Raw genomic sequence first — 19,844 nt, 5'->3', positions numbered from 1 at the left:
ATTATTACACTGGAAGTCAGGGGAAAAAAGTAACAGTATTGCATGACTTTTTGTTATTGATATTTAAATTAGTGAAACAATCGAACTGTGCACGGTGAAACAGATTAAAACAGATTAAAACAGCTCAAATAATAATACGTTGGATACAAATAAAAGTATCCAACGTGTTCCAAAATCTCATTTTAAATCAAAATCTTCAGCATTTCCTGGCCTGCAGGTTTTAACCCGTCACCTAAAAATACCATAAAGTGCATTTTATTTAAAAAAAATTCTATTCTACAGCTGCAACTTAATCCATAATCTGCACTTGCAGTTAATGGTTTAAATCCCAAATTTTAGCATAATTCTGCAAAATAGAATAAAAAAAACAGATAAAAAAAAAAAGAATAAAAAAATAAAAAAAAGGTGGTAACATACAGTAACTTCCTAACATTACCTAACATGTTTAGTCTTTATACAAAACACATCACAAGATTATGCAGGTTATATCAGCATGGGTGGATATTACAGTAAATCCAACTGGTAAAAACATTTAAATCTCACTTTCATAATCCTGTTGTATAACAGAAGCTGTTTCATTTTAATCCAACAAGTCCAACAAACTATTCATAGTACTTTTTTATTTTATTTTTTTAAGGCACTTGTTTAAGAACCATAATCCAGTATCTTGGTGTCAGGGTTTTGTTTGTTAACCTGTGTCGCTCTCACAGCTGAGGGCAATCATCAGTCTGGATCAGGAGATAAAAGCAGTAGAGTGAGAGAAATGCTGCTCATTTTGTTGTCATGTCATGAAGGTGCTGACTCTCTGTTTTTAAATCATTTTAATCTGGGTTGGTTGTGTTTTAAACTTTGTTGTCTGTAATTTTGGGCTTAGCATGTTTGTTCAATTATCATTTGGAAAGAACTACCGGGTGAATTTGTAGACTTTTTCTTAGAAAAAGAACAAACTATTTGAAGCAGAGTTTTGTGATTTTGTTAGTTTCCCAAACAACAACAAAACAGAGGTCACTTTGTAATAATAAATCATACATGACATTAAAAAAAATTAAATTATTGTGCAGAATGGACTAAAATCAGAAATAAGTGCAAACATGGGCTAAATTGTGTAAACTAAGTGCAAATGTGTGCTAAACCTGCACTGAACTGAATTATTTTGTGGAATTGACTAAAATCAGACTGTAAAATAAGTGCAAACGTGCTAACTTGCACTAAACCTAATTGTCCTGTGGAATGGACTAAAATCCAAGTGAAAAACGAGTGTAAACGTGCTAAACTTACACTAACTTGAATTATTGTGTTGAATGGATTAAAATCAAACTGTAAAATAAGTGCAAACGTGTGCTAAACTTGCACTAAAACATTACTCGGAGTCGGACAAACACATCTGGCTTAACTACTAGTGCATTCACCCACATACCTCCAGTTTGAACCACCGCATTTGAGAAATGACACACAAAGCTGGAACACACACAAACCAAGAAAAGAAAAGCAAGAAAAACATGGCAAGAACCGTGTTTTTTTGTTTTGTTAAACCTTTAAAGAATGGGATATTTTAGATAATGGGGGAAATACTGCCACCTAGTGTTTTGGAGGCAGAAACACATGGATTAGGACAGTGGCAACTGTGTCTCATCAGGGACTTTTACTTTCTTTATGTGTGACGTCTTCACCACAAAGTCTACTTTATGTCGAAATCACTGAGGGTGTGGAGTTGTTGTTGTGTCCGGGTCACTGACCCCTGTGAGTCCCTGTGGACCGAGGTCAGAGTTTGTCTTCATGTGCTGGGGGTCATGAAAAGGTCATGGACACATTTCAACAAGTTGTGTTTCAAACCCACAGCGGCAGCATCACCTCTGTCTCTTAATAAAAATGCTCTTGTAAACATAAAATTGAACAGCGTAAGTTTACAAAGGAAGTGAGTCTCCCCCACTTTTTTTCCCCCTAGTTCCATGTTTCACTTCCTGTTGTATCAGTCAGTGTGAGCTCAGTCTCCCTGAATCCTCTTGTAGCGTTGACTGTGAGGTGATCTGCAGCCCATGATGCTGGAGGGAGAAAAAAAAAGACAAAAAACAAAGTCCATTTCAGGTTTTATCAAAAACCTTTGTGTGGCTTTAGCTCCCACTGTGGATGTGTCTGTCAATCAAAACTATAAAAAAAAGTTTAACAAGTTTCTTTTGGAGTTCAATCGACTTTATTTAAACAATATTAGCAGTCAAATCCTAAATTGTTTTGTTTTTAAAGCATTTTTTTTAACCACTTCCTCATTTTAAAGGGACACTGTGTCGTATTTATGGGTTTATATAACCCAAAATCCACTTTTTTATACATATTATGTGCTCCTGCATTGTCTAGTCGCTGTATAATAGTTTTTTTTTCATTTTCGTAGTGTTTCAAAAAGTCATGTAAAATAAGATGGTTGCAGGCCGCGGTTGCATAGCCACAGTTAGCAGCGAGACGCCATGTTTCTACCGGAGCCTGTAAGGACAAACGCGAGAGAACAAATCAAGCGTCTCTTTACTTGTAGCGGAAGTCCCGCCTCCACTCTCTCCGCTTCGTCTGCTACGGCCGCGGTAGCTCGTCCTCTCCCTCGCCTCACGAACCTCATCTGCTAACACGGAGAAAGACGACGAGGACGACATTTGACCAGTTGCGGATATCGTAGCGCTCAGGGAAGGGAGGGGGTGAGCAGATTTTGTAAATTTCAGCCTCTCCTCTAGATGGCACTATAAACTACGTACTTCACCTTTAAGTGAGGGTCCTTCATACGTTTAAACCCACACCCTAAAACAGCTGTGAATGCTGTAGTGTCTATGCCAGGCCTGTGTGTGGTGCTGTAATGCCGTGAACAAACAAACGCCCTTTCTCTGACGTCATGAACAGAAGTGACATTTTTGACCAATCACAGAACTGCAGTGTGTCTAGCTCTGCCCCTTTTTATGTGCCAGACAACCCCTCCTAGAATGTTGCCAAAAAGTGGGACAGCATGGATCAGGACTTTGGTACACGCGTTTATTAGGTTGGGACGGACAAAAAAGCCAATATACCAATAATATTGCAATATAATACCTGATATATGGTCCAAGACACCAATAACATTGCGATACGTTATGCGATACATGGTCCAATATACCAATAATATTGCGATACGATACCCGATACATGGTCCAAGATATCAATAATATTGCAATACGATATTCAATACATGGTCCAAGATACCAATAATTTTGTGATATGATATGTGATACATGGTCCAAGACACCAATACTATCGCAATGTGATAGATGCTTCAAGATACCAATAATATTGCAATACGATACACGATACATGGCCCAAGTTACCAATAATTTTGTGATACAATATGTGATACATGGTCCAAAACACCAATACTATCGTAATGTGATACATGCTTCAAGATACCAATAATATCACAATACGATACCTGATATATGGTCCAAGATACCAATAATATTGCGATACGATATGCAATACATGGTCCATGATACAATAATATTGCGATACGATATGCAATACATGGTCCAAGATACCAATAATATTGCGATACGATATGCAATACATGGTCCAAGATACCAATAATTTTGTGATATGATATGTGATACATGGTCCAAGACACCAATACTATCGCAATGTGATAGATGCTTCAAGATACCAATAATATTGCAATACGATACACAATACATGGCCCAAGATACCAATAATTTTGTGATACAATATGTGATACATGGTCCAAGACACCAATACTATCGCAATGTGATACATGCTTCAAGATACCAATAATATCACAATACGATACCTGATACATGGTCCAAGATATCAATAATATTGCGATACGATATTCAATACATGGTCCAAGATACCAATAATTTTGTGATATGATATGTGATACATGGTCCAAGACACCAATACTATCGCAATGTGATAGATGCTTCAAGATACCAATAATATTGCAATACGATACACGATACATGGCCCAAGATACCAATAATTTTGTGATACAATATGTGATACATGGTCCAAGACACCAATACTATCGCAATGTGATACATGCTTCAAGATACCAATAATATCACAATACGATACCTGATATATGGTCCAAGATACCAATAATATTGCGATACGATATGCAATACATGGTCCATGATACAATAATATTGCGATACGATATGCAATACATGGTCCAAGATACCAATAATATTGCGATACGATATGCAATACATGGTCCAAGATACCAATAATATTGCGATACGATATGCAATACATGGTCCATGATACCAATAATATTGCGATACGATATGCAATACATGGTCCATGATACCAATAATTTTGTGATATGATATGTGGTACATGGTTCAAGATACCAATAATTTTGTGATATGATAAGTGATACATGGTTCAAGACACCAATACTATCGCAATGTGATAGATGCTTCAAGATACCAATAATATTGCAATATGATACACGATACATGGCTCAAGATACCAATAATGTTGTGATACGATACGCGATACATGGCCCAAGATACTAATAATTTTGTGATACAATATGTGATACAAGGTCCAAGACAACAATACTATCGCAATGTGATACATGCTTCAAGATATCAATAACATCATGATACAATACGTGATACATGCTTCAAGATACCAATAATTTCGCATATAGGATACATGGTCCAAGATACCAATAACATCACAATACGATACGTGATACATGGTCCAAGATACCAATAACATCACAATACGATACGTGATACATGCTCCAAGATACCAATAATAACGTGATGCGATACATGATACATGGTCCAAGATACCAATTCTATCGCAATGTGATACATGCTTCAAGATACCAATAATATCACAATACGATACGTGATACATGGTCCAAGATACCAATAACATCACGATACGATACGTGATACATACTTCAAGATACCAATAATATCGCAATGGGATACGTGATACATCGTCCAAGATACCAATAACATCACAATACGATACGTGATACATGGTCCAAGATACCAATAATAACACGATGCGATATGTGATACATGGTCCAAGATATCAATAATAACGCGATGCGAGACGATATGGTCCAAGATATCAATAATCTTGGACCATGGTCCAAGATACCAATACTATCGCAATGTGATACATGCGTCAAGATACCAATAATATCACGATACGATATGTGATACATGCTTCAAGATACCAATAATATCGCAATGGGATACGTGATACATGGTCCAAGATACAAATAATAACGCGATGTGATACGTGAGACATGGTCCAAGATTCCAATACTATCGCGATGTGATCAAATAATTGCCCTGGAGTATAGATTATCGCATTGTGCACGAGGAAGGATATATCATTTTTATGACCCCAACCCCTTTAGTATTTTAGGTATTAAAGTTACCTGATGGGAATCATTGCCAGGACGGTGAAGACACTGGACAGCATGAAGACAAAGCCCGGGAACCAGTCCAGTGTCCCCTGGTAGATCTTCGTGAAGGCGGGGATGTAGGCCAGACCTGCGAACTTCAGAGCCAACTGCAGGGATGTAAGGATGGTGCCTGATGGGAAGGAAAGAGGGAAAAATGGTTAAAGAAGAAGAAGAAATGACTCCTCTCTTTTCTTTGACTAAATGTTCCACAAGTTCTCTCTAAATATGGAAACTTTTTTTTTAGTGCAGATGATTCATGGAACAAAATACAGAAAACTTCTGGTAACAACCAGGGAGTAACGTCCAAAAAAATAGTACAATTATTTTCAATGATTTCTTTGTGATGTGGAGCAAAGAAACCCAGATAATATTCACATTTAAGAAGCTGGAAAGACTATTAATCATTTATAAACACGTATAAATATACTTATATACACATAAGTACTTGGCGATTGTTAAGGCTTTTACAGTCAATCATTCATGTGTCCGACATTGTTAATTAGCACAATGAGTAACAAACAGTAATTCAATCAAAATATGTACAAAACTTTGAATGTTTGACCTCAGATGTATATTTTTAAACCATGATGATGATCAAATGGTTTCTTAAGCTTTCACTCTGGAGAAATAAATGTTCAAAAATGTGAAATTATTGCATTAATGATGGACAACTGCTGAAGATCCTCTCTGTGCAGGTAAAGACTCAATAAAAACGGTTATTTTCTGAAATCTTCTTAATGTTATGTGCTTATTTTTTGATTAAAGGTACATTATTTAAAATGTGTAACTTCCTATGTGTGTGAGTTGACGGGAAAGGGTCACAAGTGTTTGTGTAGGTGTGTGTGTGTGTGTGTGTTTGCATTGATGAGCGTCACATCAAAGCAAACATAATAACAATATAATAATATAACCCTGGTCTGTTACAGTTTTTCTCGATTGTTCACACACATTTTCTGAAACCTTGCCTCATGCTCTCAGAACTCTACACACAAAATCCAAAAAAACACACACAATGGGCAAAACCACTCAATTCTCCTGCAAAATGAAACTTACAGTTTTTTCTGAATGCTTAAGCGCTAATCGTGATTCTTGTAGCACAATTTCTAAAACTATTAATACGTATAGCAAAACCTCTCACTGAGTTTGCAAAACTAAAAGCACAAACCCTGCTTTAAACTCAGTTTGCAATTGTGTAACACACACTTTGCAAAACTGTAGGCACAATTCACTGCACAACACCCTTTTTGCGGAACTTTCAACCCAACTCACTGCTTACACTCAATTACCAAATTTCCAACACACTCGCAAGAGACCCATATACAGTGTGAGCCTTTCTGCACTAAGTCGTGTACTTGCGCGCCACAGAATAAGAATGAAGCAAATTTACAGAGTTCCTTTCGAGAGAAACACTGAACGTGTAAATCTGGAAGTGCATGCTGTAGTGCTGTGCATGGGCCTGATGTGTTGCATTTGTTTTGTCTTGTCCAGAGAGTGATGGAACTGGAAGCAGATGCCATGGGACATGAGCTGTTTTTTGGAGATGAGGCCGGTTTTAACCTCAATAAAACAAGGAGACGTGGCAGGAACATTATTGGACACCGTGCCATCATCAATGTCCCAGGACAACGTGGTGGTAACATAACCATGTGTGCAGCTATAAGCCAAAATGGTGTTGTTCACCATCATGCAACCATAGGCCCATGTAACACTGCACACATTATTGCATTCCTGGACACCTTACATGACATGCTCACTGTTCAGAGACCAGAGCATACCCGATATGTCATCATATGGGACAATGTTAGTTTCCATAGGGCTGCTTTGGTCCGCAACTGGTTTACAGACCACCCACCCTTCATGGCACTCAACCTCCCTCCATACTCTCGATTCTTAAATCCCATTGAAGAGTTCTTCTCTGCCTGGCGCTGGAAAGTGTACGACGTCATCCCCATCAACAGGTAGCTCTTTTACAGGCAATGGAGGAAGCATGTGGGGATATTGACTATGTCAGGCCTGGAATACGGCATTCAAGGAGATATTTTCCCCGGTGCCTTGGACTGAATGATATCGCATGTGATGTGGACGAAATTTTGTGGCCGAACCCAGAGAGGCGACATGATGTAGGCTGATTGTCTTTTTTATTTGTGAAATTACTATTTTGTGTTCTGACTTTGTCTTGGTTTTGATGAGTGTGAATAAACACCAATACTTGAAGTTTGGATCCTTGTATGTTTACAGAACTATGACAAAAGTATGACCTCAAATTGACATCTGTGCACAGAGAAAGCAAAAGCCAGATGTGTTTTGTATTCATACCATCAGTGTGTAGTTGGCACATTGTGTGCTTAGTAGATGATGGCTTGTGTTTACTGTTTGATACAAAAACACAATTTTTACGAAGGTGTGAAGAGTTAATCTAGCTGTGTTCGCTTTTGCAAGAGAAGTACAATGTTTTGCTAATTTGGTGAAAGGTTTTCTTATTTGTGTGTAGAGTTTTGCAAAAATAGCCAATAGTTACAAAAAATGGGTTGGAAAAAATGCAATCAGAAAAAACTGTAACACTCAAAACAATGTTATTTCTTCTCAAAATGGTATTTTGTTTTCAAATGACACACACAAACCATAATATCAATAGACATTTATAAGAACCAGTTGAACACTGATGTGATCAACGTAAAACACTATGATGAATGAAAAACACTTCTTCTTCATCGATCATAATGACTTAGGCCTTTTTTAGTGTTTAGTGTTACACTTAAGACAGACAGTACATACATAAGTGTATAAAATATTTTAGAATATTGTTTCTATTTCATCCTAACTGACCGCCAGAGGCGGTGCTTTAGCACTGAATGTCTCCATCTTGCGCATGCGCAGGTCGAGTGTTTATACCAACAAAGTCACCCATGACCCCTGATGACGCCGGCTAGCCTATATCTTCCGGTGACATCAGAGGATCTGTTCCTTTTCATCTTCTCGCTTTCGCAGGTAGACGCATGTCAGCGAAAAGCTAGCTGAACTTAAAGCGTCCATTGCCGCTCCGTCGCTGGTAGCCTTGTGACAATCTGTCGGAGCTGCGAGCTGCTCGCCCTCCAAGGGCTGCGACGAGCGGCGACGAGCCAACTTGTGGCTTGTGGCAACTTCTATTTCGGGGTGTTCACGGCGGTTTGCCGTGAACACCCCGAAATAGAAGTTGGATCAGCCAACGCTACAACTGACTGAGTATACCAGGCGTCTTTCGCCTCCTTTGAGAATATGTCTTCTCTGTAAAATTAAGTCAGTGAAGGCGTTGTGCTCGCTCTCTCCCGACATTTCTGTGTGTTAGTTACGGGCGCTAGCGGTTAGCATTGCCTGCTCGACCTAGCGTCTGTATAATCGGTACACAGCTGATCGTACCCGCTTTGTTGCGGTCATATGTTGGTGAAGAAAGTGTACTTGCACCCTCTCCCCACATCTGTACTTCTCCTATATCTGTGAGTAATTGTACAACTTGTACCGTTTTTTATCTGTACTTATCCATGTTATGAAGACAGCATTGCTTTAATCGCTACACCGACGGTTGTACCCACCTTCGGTTGTACTTTATATGTCGGTGAAGCCAGCGTACTCGCTCCCTCTCCCGACATCTGAACTTCTGCTATACCTGCAGAGGCTGACACAGAGTCTGTGTAATTGCTACACAATAAGTTGTACCCGCCTTTTGTTGTAGTTGTATGTCGGTGAAGCCAGTGTATTCGCTCCCTCTCCCGACATCCGCACTTATGCTGTATCTATGAGTAACAACGTGTACTGCCTCTCTCCTTTTTATTGTCATGTGTCAGTGCAGACAGCGTGTGTGCTCTCTCTTCGACATTTGTGTTTTAATTACAGGCACTAGTGTCAGCACTGCTGCTTAATCTAGCGTCTGCGTAATCTGTACATTATACATGTCAGTGAAGCCAGTGTACTCGCTCCCTCTCCTGACATCTGTACTACTCTTATCCGTGAGTAACTGTACAGTGAGTACCGTTTCTCGCTTTGTTTTTTTCTTTTCACGTGTTGGTGAAGACAGCGTGTGCGCTCTCTCTCCCGACATTTGGTTGTTGCGCTGGCGGTCAACATTGCTTGCTTGACCTAGCGTCTGCGTTATCGCTACACCGCTGTTTGTACCCACCTCCAGTTGTAGCTTCAAATGTCGGTGAAGCCAGCGTACTCGCTCCCTCTCCTGACATCTGTATTTCTGCTATATCCGTAAAAGCTTGACCTAGAGTCTGTGTAATCGGTACACAGCTGGTTGTACCCGGCCCGCCTTTCGTGGTGGTTGTATGTTTGTGAAGCCAGCGTACTCGCTCCCTCTTCCAACTTTGTACTTCTGCTGTATCTATGAGTAACTGTACGATGTGTACTGTCTCTCTTTTTTACTCTCCTGTGTCGGTGAAGACAGCGTGTGCGCTCTCTCTCCCGACATTTGTGTTTTTAGTTACAGGCGCTAGTGTCAGCACTGCTTGCTTGACCTTGCGTATGTGTAATCGGTACATTATACATATGTCGGTGAAGCCAGTGTATTCGCTCCCTCTCCTGACATCTGTACTACAGTTATCTGGGAGTAACTGTACAGTGAGTACCGCTTTTGCTTTGGGTTTTTACTGTGTTGATGATGATGATACACCGTTGGCTGTACTCTTCATTCTAGTCCCCTGTAGTAAGCAGACGTGTGCCACTAAGGCTAACTGCATTAGATACCTGTTTGTGAAGGCAGTGTGTTCGCTCCCTTTCCCATCGCAGGTGTATACTACTACCTCTAGTAAAAGCCACATCTTGAGCTGTGTTGCTAGGCAGGATGGTTGTATTCGGCGCAGCAAGCCGACCTTTTGCTGGTGAAGGCAGTGCTCTCGCTCCCACTCCCAGCATAGGCGGCTGCTGTTGCCCTCCAGTTAGCAGAAGTGTGAAGAGCCCACTAAGGCTAACTGTATTTGTCTGTGCGACACCTGTTGGTGAAGGCAGTGCGCTCGTTCCCTCTCCCATCACAGGTGTATGCTACTTACTGTCAGTAACAGCCACATCTCGAGCTGCGTCTGCTCGGTGGCGACGGTCTGTATTGGCGCAGCAAGCTGACCTTTGCCGGTGAAGGCAGTGCTCTCGCTCCCGCTCCCAGCATAGGCGGATGCTGTTGCCCTCATAGTTAGTGTGAAGAACCACTAATCCTGACTGTATTCGGCTGTGCGACACCTGTTGGTGAAGGCAGTGTGCTCGCTCCCTCTCCCAGCATCTGTTGCTTCTCCCACTCTACAGCCGCCGACTGTCACCATGCTTGGTGACCACTCCTGTGCGACCTGTATGGCCTCCCTGCAGCCGGAGGACGGTCATGATAGGTGCCCTCCGTGCCTTGGCCTCGAACACCTGAGGGAGGGGCTGTCGGAGGATCCGTGCATGAACTGCAGCTTCATGCCCAGGGCAGTGCAGGTTGCCAGACTGGCTGAGGTTGAACACCTGCTGGGTCATGTTCCGGAACCGGACCAGCCGACCCCAGCCCAGCGACTGCCACCAGCACAGCCTAACCGACCTAAGCGTCGGGCTGCAGAGGCTCTGGGCGCCCCCTCTGGGAAGAGGGTCGAGGAGTCTAAACTGGCCTCCAGGGTGGACCAGCTGACTGAGGAGTTAAACTAGATGAAGACCCTCTTCCTAGCCGTCCAGTTCTGGGACCGGTGCAGTAGACGCAGGTTTTTCCGCTTCCCCGCTGCCACGGTCGAACCGGAGGAAGATGTGCTCTCCGTGGTGGCTTCAGCCACCGAGTTCACCAACTATGGGGCCAATGTGGTTCCCCAAGATGCTGCCTCGCACACCTCTGGGGTGAGCTCCCGCTCTCCAGCCAGCAGTGGCGGGTATAACTCCATGGGTGCCACCATTCGCATGGCCCCACAGGCTCAGCCGGCTCCTGCCAGTGCCTCTTCAGGCGTGAACCAGCCCAGCTCCCCCACTGTTTAGACTCGCCGCCAGTGGCTAGCTCAGGGGAGAGTCCGGGGCTGATTATCGGCTTCTTTTTTCCAGCAGCAGCTCAGCTACTGGACTGCTTTCACCACAGGCCCTTAGGTGATTCCACCTTAACCCCACGGGTACAAATTTCCGTTCCGATACCCCCAACCTACAGCCTATTATGCGCGACCCGGCAGAAAAAACCCCTGTCACCAGGGGGTTCACCAGCACAGGAAGCTTAAGGCATCACAACGCTGCCTCCTTGGCCTCCTGCCTCCTAGGCCTGCTCTGGCCCCACGGAGGGTGAGATGGTTTCTTCCTCAGGGCACGCCCATGGGCTCCATTACATCCCTTCGGGAGACTGTCACACTGATGTATCCCTCACAGCTACGGGAAGTGCACATGGCACTGCAGCTTTTTCTTCAGTTCCTTCAGTAGAGGCATGTGCTAGTACGGTCAGACAATGTCTCAACCGTCTCTCTGACGTAATTGCACACACTCTGATGTAGAGGTGGTATTTAATATCTGGGATGTTTTTTCGGCAGGGCAGAGGTGGATCATTTTGCCACAGAGGAGTCGACCCATTGCCCCCCCCCCCCGGTTCTCCTTGAAAGAGAAGGCCAGCCCTTCTCAGCCGCGAGGATGCTCTCGCCCACGATCGCCCAGATGCTCTTATCTATGCCTTCCCACAGAGCCGCTGATTCCTCCAACACTGCAGAGGGTCCTCCAGCAGGGCCACAACCTGCTACTGGTGGCCCCCTTTTCTGGCCAGGGATGACATGTTTTCCTCTGCTGCACAGGCTCTGCTGCAGCTCATCGCGGCGTCTCCCCGACAGGTTGGATATCCTGTCTCAGTTAGGGGGCCAGGTCTGGCATCCTGACCCTCATTGCCTCCAGCTCTGGGTTGGCCACTGCAGGGCACGACCTCCGGGCAGAGTGTTCAGACACAGCCCAATGTACCACACTGAAAACTATGGAGCTTTCTACCCAAATGCAGTATGTGAACAGGTGTAAACTGTCTGCCTGGTGTTCCGACAGGGGCGAGGACCCCGTCTACTATACAACTACAACAATTCTGTAGTTCCTACAGCCACTCCCGAATGGCGGACGGGAGGGCTTATGTGGCGGGCTTTTCCTCTCGACACACTCAAGTTGATGACAACACCGTGGAGTGCCACAGACTCGTGTCTTTTTCCTTAAAGGGAAGCCTCAAGGCTACAACTACCAAGGGTACAGAGAATTCTGTACCCCCTTGAGTTGAAGACTGCCTTTCTCCTCACCATCACTTTAGTAAGGAGTGTTGAGGAGCTACATGCTCTCTCTGTGTGGGACTCATGTCTGAGGTCGAACTCAGACTCAGATGGCTCAGGGGTCACTCTGTGGCCGAATACGGGCTTTTCTTCCTCAGGTTCTGTCATCGTCAAACCTTAAAAACCTGGCACAGTTTATCCTCCCAGCAGGGGAGGAAAGGCCATGACGGCCGTGCCCTGTCCAGGCCTTAAGAGTCTATATAACTTCGACCGCGAGCTTGAGACGGTCAGAACAGCTGTTTCTCTACTACGCCGTCCTAATAAGGCCGTGCTCCCTCCAAACAGCTACTCTCACACAGAATTATGGACGTCATCACTCAGGTGTACAAACACGGTGGTTATCCCCTGCCATCCGGGGGAGGTGCCACTCTACTAGGGCTGTCGCTACATCATGCTCTGCGCGGCGTGCCCCTGGTGGGCATCACCAGCTTCCCTCTCCAGATTCTTTAGGGTGAATGTGCCGCCTCTACCCTTTACTCTCACTGAGGTACGTACAGGCATTCCTCGTGACTTTGTTGTTATGGGTCATCCAGTGCTAAAGCACCGCCTCTGGCGGTCAGTAAGGATGAAATAGAACGAAAGTTACGAATGTAACTACGGTTCTATGAATCCTGGATGACCGCCAGAGCGTTCTGTCACTCAGAATCCTCGTGGTTTCGCGAGAAGATTCTGCAGGAACAGATCCTCTGATGTCACCGGAAGATATAGGCTAGCCGGCGTCATCAGGGGTCATGGGTGACTTTGTTGGTATAAACACTCAACCTGCGCATGCGCAAGATGGAGACATTCAGTGCTAAAGCACCGCCTCTGGCGGTCATCCAGGATTCATAGAACCGTAGTTACATACGTAACTTTCGTTTTATAGGCCCTGTGATGGACTGGTGAACTGTCCAGGGTGTGACCCTAGAGATCGCCCTATGTCACCCTGCGACCTTCCGCTGGAGGATGAAGCGTTAGATAATGGATGGATTATTTTTATACTCAAAACACACAAATACACAGTAACAAATATATTTTATTCCTATATATTTCCCACAAAAACAATGTACACAGTGTACATCCCAACCAACACAAAGTTGCACAGTGGTCTGCACAGTGGTCAACAGAACCCTTTTATGCTAACGCACTGATTGCACATTGTAAACCTGTGTCACAGGTGTTTTCCCATGTGATGAGTCAGTTTGCATAGTAGGGAAATTAACTTTAGAATTTTGAATGACAGTGTGTTCCTTGTGAAAACAAGAGATTTTCTTCATGTGCCAAATGCAGATAATTGTGTGTATTGTTTTGAAAAAAGTGTGTTTTACAACTGCAACTTGAGTGTAAAGCAGGAATTGTGCTTGTAGTTTAGCAGAGTTGGTGAAGGGGTTGGTTCATGAGTTACCTGTTGTGGTCATTGTGTCTCAAGTACCAGAATTTGTGTGTAAACAATTAAGAAAAACTGTAATGAACAGTAAACTCAGTGTGTGTGTGTGTGTGTGTGTGTGTGTGTGTGTGTGTGTGTGTGTGTGTGTGTGTGTGTGTGTGTAAAAGGCTGTGAGGACAAAACTGTCTCTGTGAGGACTCTTGAGCTTGTCCTCGCAACTTTAAAAGGATATTTTGAGCATAAAGACCTGGGTTTAAGGTTAACATTGGCATTAAGGAGTTAGTGTGAGTACTTTGTGACCTCTTTAGCACCTTTTCTGTCATAAACAGTATCCCTGTCAGGACCAGTCGTCCTCATTGAGACCCAAAACCTGGTCCTAATGAGGCAGAACATCATTTCTGAGGAACTGGAACTAAGTTTAGAGCAAGATTTGGATTGAGATTATAATAATAATAATAATGCATTATATTATGGTTAAGGCTTTGTCCAAAATGAATGGAAGTCAATGTAGTCTCCTGAGAAGAATAGCTGAGCAGACCTGTGTGTGTTTGTAGTACAGTTGAGGACACAACTGTCTCTGTGAGGACACTTGAGCAAATTTAAAAGGACATTTTGAGGGTTAAGACCTGGATTTAGGGTTAAAATTGAGTTAAGTTAGTGGTAAGAAGTCAGTGTGTACTTTGTGACCTTCTTATGACCCTTTTCTGTCATAAACACTGTTCCTGTCTGGACCAGTAGTACATGTGACCAAAAGCTGGTCCATGTTTTTTCATATTTAAACGAGTCTGACTGGCCTTACATTCCTGTACGCTGCCACTCCTCTGAGTGCCAGCGAGTCAGCTGATATTAAAACAAACAAACCTCAACAGACACCCCGACAGAATAACAACACTGGTGACATCACTGAGTTGGAAAATCAATCCACAGTCTGTGGGAAAACTGCTGTTCAGAGGAAAACATGGAGAATACTTTATATCAGCACACTACATCGCATTAAACACGTTTTGGTTCCTGTGACTGTTGTTTTTTTTGGAACAAATACGAGACTTAAATAATGAATTGAAGTGTAAATTTAAAACAGCAGCGGTGAACACTGTAAATAATAATTCCACACAAACTCACCATACGAGGTCGACTGCACCTGCTGTGAGAGCAGAGATCTGATCGTCGGCATTGGGATGAGAGCGAAAAGGGTGAGCAATCGAGCTGCAGAGGGGAGATAATAAATGCAATTTCCTGCACAGTCAGCAGTTTCACAAAATAATTCAGTCACAGCTGTGTAATATGATGCTGTTACAGGCAGCTAAATGAAGCTTAGTTGGTTAAAAATGTTCAAAAGTACGAAGGCAAAAATCTATCAAGATTGATGCCTTAATATGTCACAGATAGACATCTATCCAATAAACAGATGATTTAAATCAATGACTTATATACAAAAGAAGGTTAATAACAGTTTTATTTCAGTCAATTTAACTGTTTTGAAACCCACATTTAATCCAGAAGTATTTAGGAATAAACCTTAACAGTTAAAACCGCGTTTTAGCTCAATTCTCACCGAGGTAGAACATATACGTCACCGTGACGAAGGACATGAAGTAGATCCCCGTGGCGAACGACAGCATGCCGATGAGGATGAGCATGATGTCGCTGCAGCAGCGGCGGAACAGCATGACGCCGAGGAAGCTGGTGAGGAAGATGGTGCAGCCTGCGGCGTTTCCATAACCAACCTGAGGACAGGGGGTCAAAAACATGGACGTGAGTCTGGCGTTTCTGGCACTGACTGATTTTCTTCTTTCTGCATTTAAATGATGAACTTTTTGCCTCTGAATTCAATATGTTATGTGTTATTTTTCAATGTTAAAAGAAAACAGGGTAAATTAATTTATAATAATTTAGTGTGACCCACAAAATTGAGAAATTAAAAAAATCTCAGATTTAAAGTTGATTCTGAATCTTATTTATCTAAAATTTAGTTAAAAAAACACCTTTACATTTCAGGATGTTGGCTTTTTAATGTTGCAGCAGGTTATATGTTTACTATTTGAATGTTTTTAAACCTTGAATTATCAAAATAAAAGATATTTGAATACTGAAAAATTAATGTAAAAATTACATTTTGAATTACTGGTTGAATTCACAGGTGTGAATGTGAATGTATCCTATTCAAGCACAGTGGATATGAGTATGATTATTTGAATATTTTAGACCTTGAATTTGTTGAATTTCTAATTTTTAACACACAAAAAATAAGAAAATTACATTAAACAAATGATGTTAATATACCCCCATATTTTTAAGCTTGTTGAATGTATATGAATCGAATACTTTAAATTGTTGTGTTTTCAACAACAAATGATGCTGAAAAATAAAAGTAAAACTGTGAATTATACAATTCCAGGAGTCGATTTAAAAAAAAACAAAACAAAAAAAAACTTAAAATTCAAAATCGGGTGAGACAAATGTTTTTTCCAGACAAAACCAGTTTGACAGAAGAAGAAGAAGAACATTGAGTGTCACCTGCGTGGCCGTCCAGCTGAGTGGCTCCTTCAACACAAAGATGCCCAGTATCTCTACAGCTCCGCCCACCGCAAAGTCGTACAAGATGGCGGCGGCGAACAGAAGAACCATGTTCACCTTGTTGATCACAGCAGGAACTATGACACCGTCGTTGTCTCCATCATCGTCGTTATTGTGAGACAGGAGGTGACTGTCCTCTGACTCTGACGAGGACACTTGTTTGACCTTTTAAAGACAGAGACACTGTTTTTAGGGACTCAAAGGGACAGTCATTGTATTTTTTTCCTGTTTTTCAACAGAAAAAAAATACATATTCAAGCTTTTGAGAATAAATGAGGAGAAAAAGGTGCAACATTACGAGAATACAGAATAATATGAACACACGCACACACACTGACCTGCAGCAGGACGATGGAGAGGATGAGGATGAGCAGGTGAATGAGTGAACTCACGATCAGCAGAATGATTCCTTGTGCCAGTTTGACCGTGTACAACAGGAACAGATGACCTGACACTAAACTGCCCACCACACCTGCCGCTCCGTACAGCAGCTCCACCCTCATCATCACCTGACACAGAGGTGAAAGTGAAGGTCACGGACGTGCACAGATGGACCACATTTTCTTTTCTGTTTTTCTATTTATTTTCACTTTAATTTGTCTTGTACATGTAGAAACCTGCCACCTCTGAACTGGTGACTGACTACATCAGGACATTTGCCATTACATTATTATTGTCTTTATTAACGTAGTTAACACACTTATGAAAGCAAACCTTAATCTTTCAAAATAATATTAGCTCTTGGTCTTATTGCAAACATTAACAAACTGATATTTCATTTGATAAATTCTTATCTGTGCAATATTTGCATTTTCAACAGGATTTTTAAACTTTATGAACTTTGTAACAGAATATGAAACAATGTAAAAAAAAAATGGTAATATAAAATCAATAAATCACATAAACAAGGTCAATAACAAACAAATATATACACAGTATATAACTTTGCTTTGAGAATTGTTATCCAGTTTATTACTGTTATCTTATTATTATTATTATTATTATAGTGTTCTTAATGTTGTAGCTGAAGGTGATATGTACATAAAATAAATTAATGTGGTATTTTGCAAGGATAATTTGATTAATCAATTACTAAATTAATCATCAACCATTTTGATAATAAATAAATGTTTATGACTTTCCAGCTTCTTAAATGTTAATATTTTCTTGCTTTTTTCCCCCCATCATTATTATTATTATTACATTTTACTTTTGATTAATCGAGAAAATAATCGCCAGATTAATCAATTATGAAAATAAGAATTAGTTGCAGCCCTAACACTACACATTAACTTTTAATTACGCTTTTATTCCTATAAACATTTACAAAAACTCTCTCTCTCTATATATATATATATATATATACTATATAATATTGCCCATAATAACTGCTGTTAAATCAAACTAAATCACTGACCTTGGATCGGTCCGTGGCTGTGGATTTCAGCGACACCAGCGTCATCACTCCCGGCCAGAAGGCGCAGAATCCTCCGGAGAGACCGAAGAGAACCGCGGCGCCGTACATGAGCTGCAGCGGCAGCCGGAAGAGGAGCACCATGAGCAGGACGATCCTGGAGAGCAGGTACCCGCTGAGCGGCACCACGATGGGGGCTCTCCTCCAGCCGCGGTCGCTGAGTTTGGCGAGCAGAAGCGCGGGTAAGATGGGCACGAGGCGGATGATGAGGTTGTAGTTCATGAAGAAGTCCGCCATGGCTCTCTGCTGACTCTGCTCCGGGGACCCCCCGGGATAAGAGACGTTCGCGTACCGGTCTTTGACCACAAGCTGCAGCGCGGTGTCAAACAAGGAGTTCCCCAGCTGCTCGAGCACGATGATCGGCTCAATGTGGCGGAGAACCGCGAGGGTGGTTTGACACAAGTTCAGCAGAACCATTTTCTTTTCTTTTTTTTTAAATGTGTTTTTAAAGTAACTCGAAGTTTACACGTGAAGCGACAGACGAACTGAGGAGAAACACAGAAGTGTCTGTTGTTATAATAAATGCGTCACTCCCACTTCCTCTTCATGTCCACAGTGTATGAGGGACATATTTATATGTGGACACAAACACACTTAACACACAGCTGTTCCTGTAAAATGACCCCATTTAAAGACTGAATAAAGCAGATTTTTCAACAAACACAACACTTCCAATGAAGTTTATAGGCCATAGTTATCCTATGGTTAGCTAGAATCAAACCAAAACAACTTAAGACAACGTTCCCTAAATGTGGTAACCAAAAACTGAAACCTTCTACGTGCGGTTGTATTTGTTTGATTGTAAAAATACAACAGATATTTGAATATTTGTATGAAGCACGGAGGTGTCACCTTACCTTCCAAGTCCATGCATCAAAAAGTCCAGGAAGGACATTTACATGGGGATAAAAACCCTCCCATTCCTTACTGTATTCCTGTAAATATAAACACCAAATGATACTGTTAACCTTATTTAAATCAGTAAAGAAAGCAGATTATAGGCTACCCTACTAGCACCAAAAGTTAGCCGTACTTTCTCTAAGGTTAGTTGGAACAGTAATGCTCAAAGAACATTCTCCTAAAAATAATGTTAGCCCGTGGTTCTCCTAAAAAGAATGTTAGCCCGTTGTTCTCCTAAAAAGAATGTTAGCACATGGTTCTCCTAAAAAGAGTCTTAGCCCATGGTTCTCCTAAAACTAACGTTAGCCCGTGGTTCTCCTAAAAAGAATGTTAGCCCATGGTTCTCCTAAAACTAACGTTAGCCCGTGGTTCTCCTAAAAAGAATGTTAGCCCATGGTTCTCCTAAAACTAACGTTAGCCTGTGGTTCATCTAAAAAGAATGTTAGCCCGTGGTTCTCCTAAAAAGAATGTTAGCCCATGGGTCCCCTAACGTGAGTTTCAACAAAATGTTTAAAGAATGTTAGCCCATAGTCCACTAAAGTTGTCAACAAAAATAGAACGTTGTCCAGATACTTGATACTTCCATTTTGGAATCCCGTGGTGGGATTTGTGATGTTGGAAAAGCATCCAGAGGCGGCGTTCCAGGTAAAATTTCTGGTACTGGAGCTATAGACAGAGGCGATCCTAGACTGATGTGAGAAACACATTTTCTACTTTTAACAAAATAAGAGAATGAACCACTCAGACGTCTGACATCTCCATGTTTTTGTTTTTAATGAGAAAATATTCATATAGTAGGTGTAT

General features: G+C 41.9%; 1 protein-coding gene across 1 annotated transcript; it reads right to left on the bottom strand.

Moving 5' to 3' along the window:
• Positions 1 to 1,984: 1,984 nt before the first annotated feature.
• Positions 1,985 to 18,557, bottom strand: slc46a2 (solute carrier family 46 member 2; the record flags this gene model as incomplete). Its single annotated transcript, XM_083902359.1, has 7 exons — positions 1,985 to 2,042; positions 5,435 to 5,591; positions 15,212 to 15,295; positions 15,645 to 15,816; positions 16,607 to 16,831; positions 17,005 to 17,175; positions 18,084 to 18,557. The coding sequence occupies 7 exons, from the start codon at positions 18,555 to 18,557 to the stop codon at positions 1,985 to 1,987; spliced, it is 1,341 nt and encodes a 446-aa protein (XP_083758485.1).
• Between the last annotated feature and the right edge of the window lie 1,287 nt (positions 18,558 to 19,844).

This window comes from Microchirus variegatus (assembly GCF_963457635.1).
Source record: "Microchirus variegatus genome assembly, chromosome: 16".
Lineage (NCBI taxonomy): Eukaryota > Metazoa > Chordata > Actinopteri > Pleuronectiformes > Soleidae > Microchirus > Microchirus variegatus.
The sequence above is the reverse complement of the archived record's forward strand: the minus strand, read 5'-3'. Positions and strand labels throughout refer to the sequence as shown.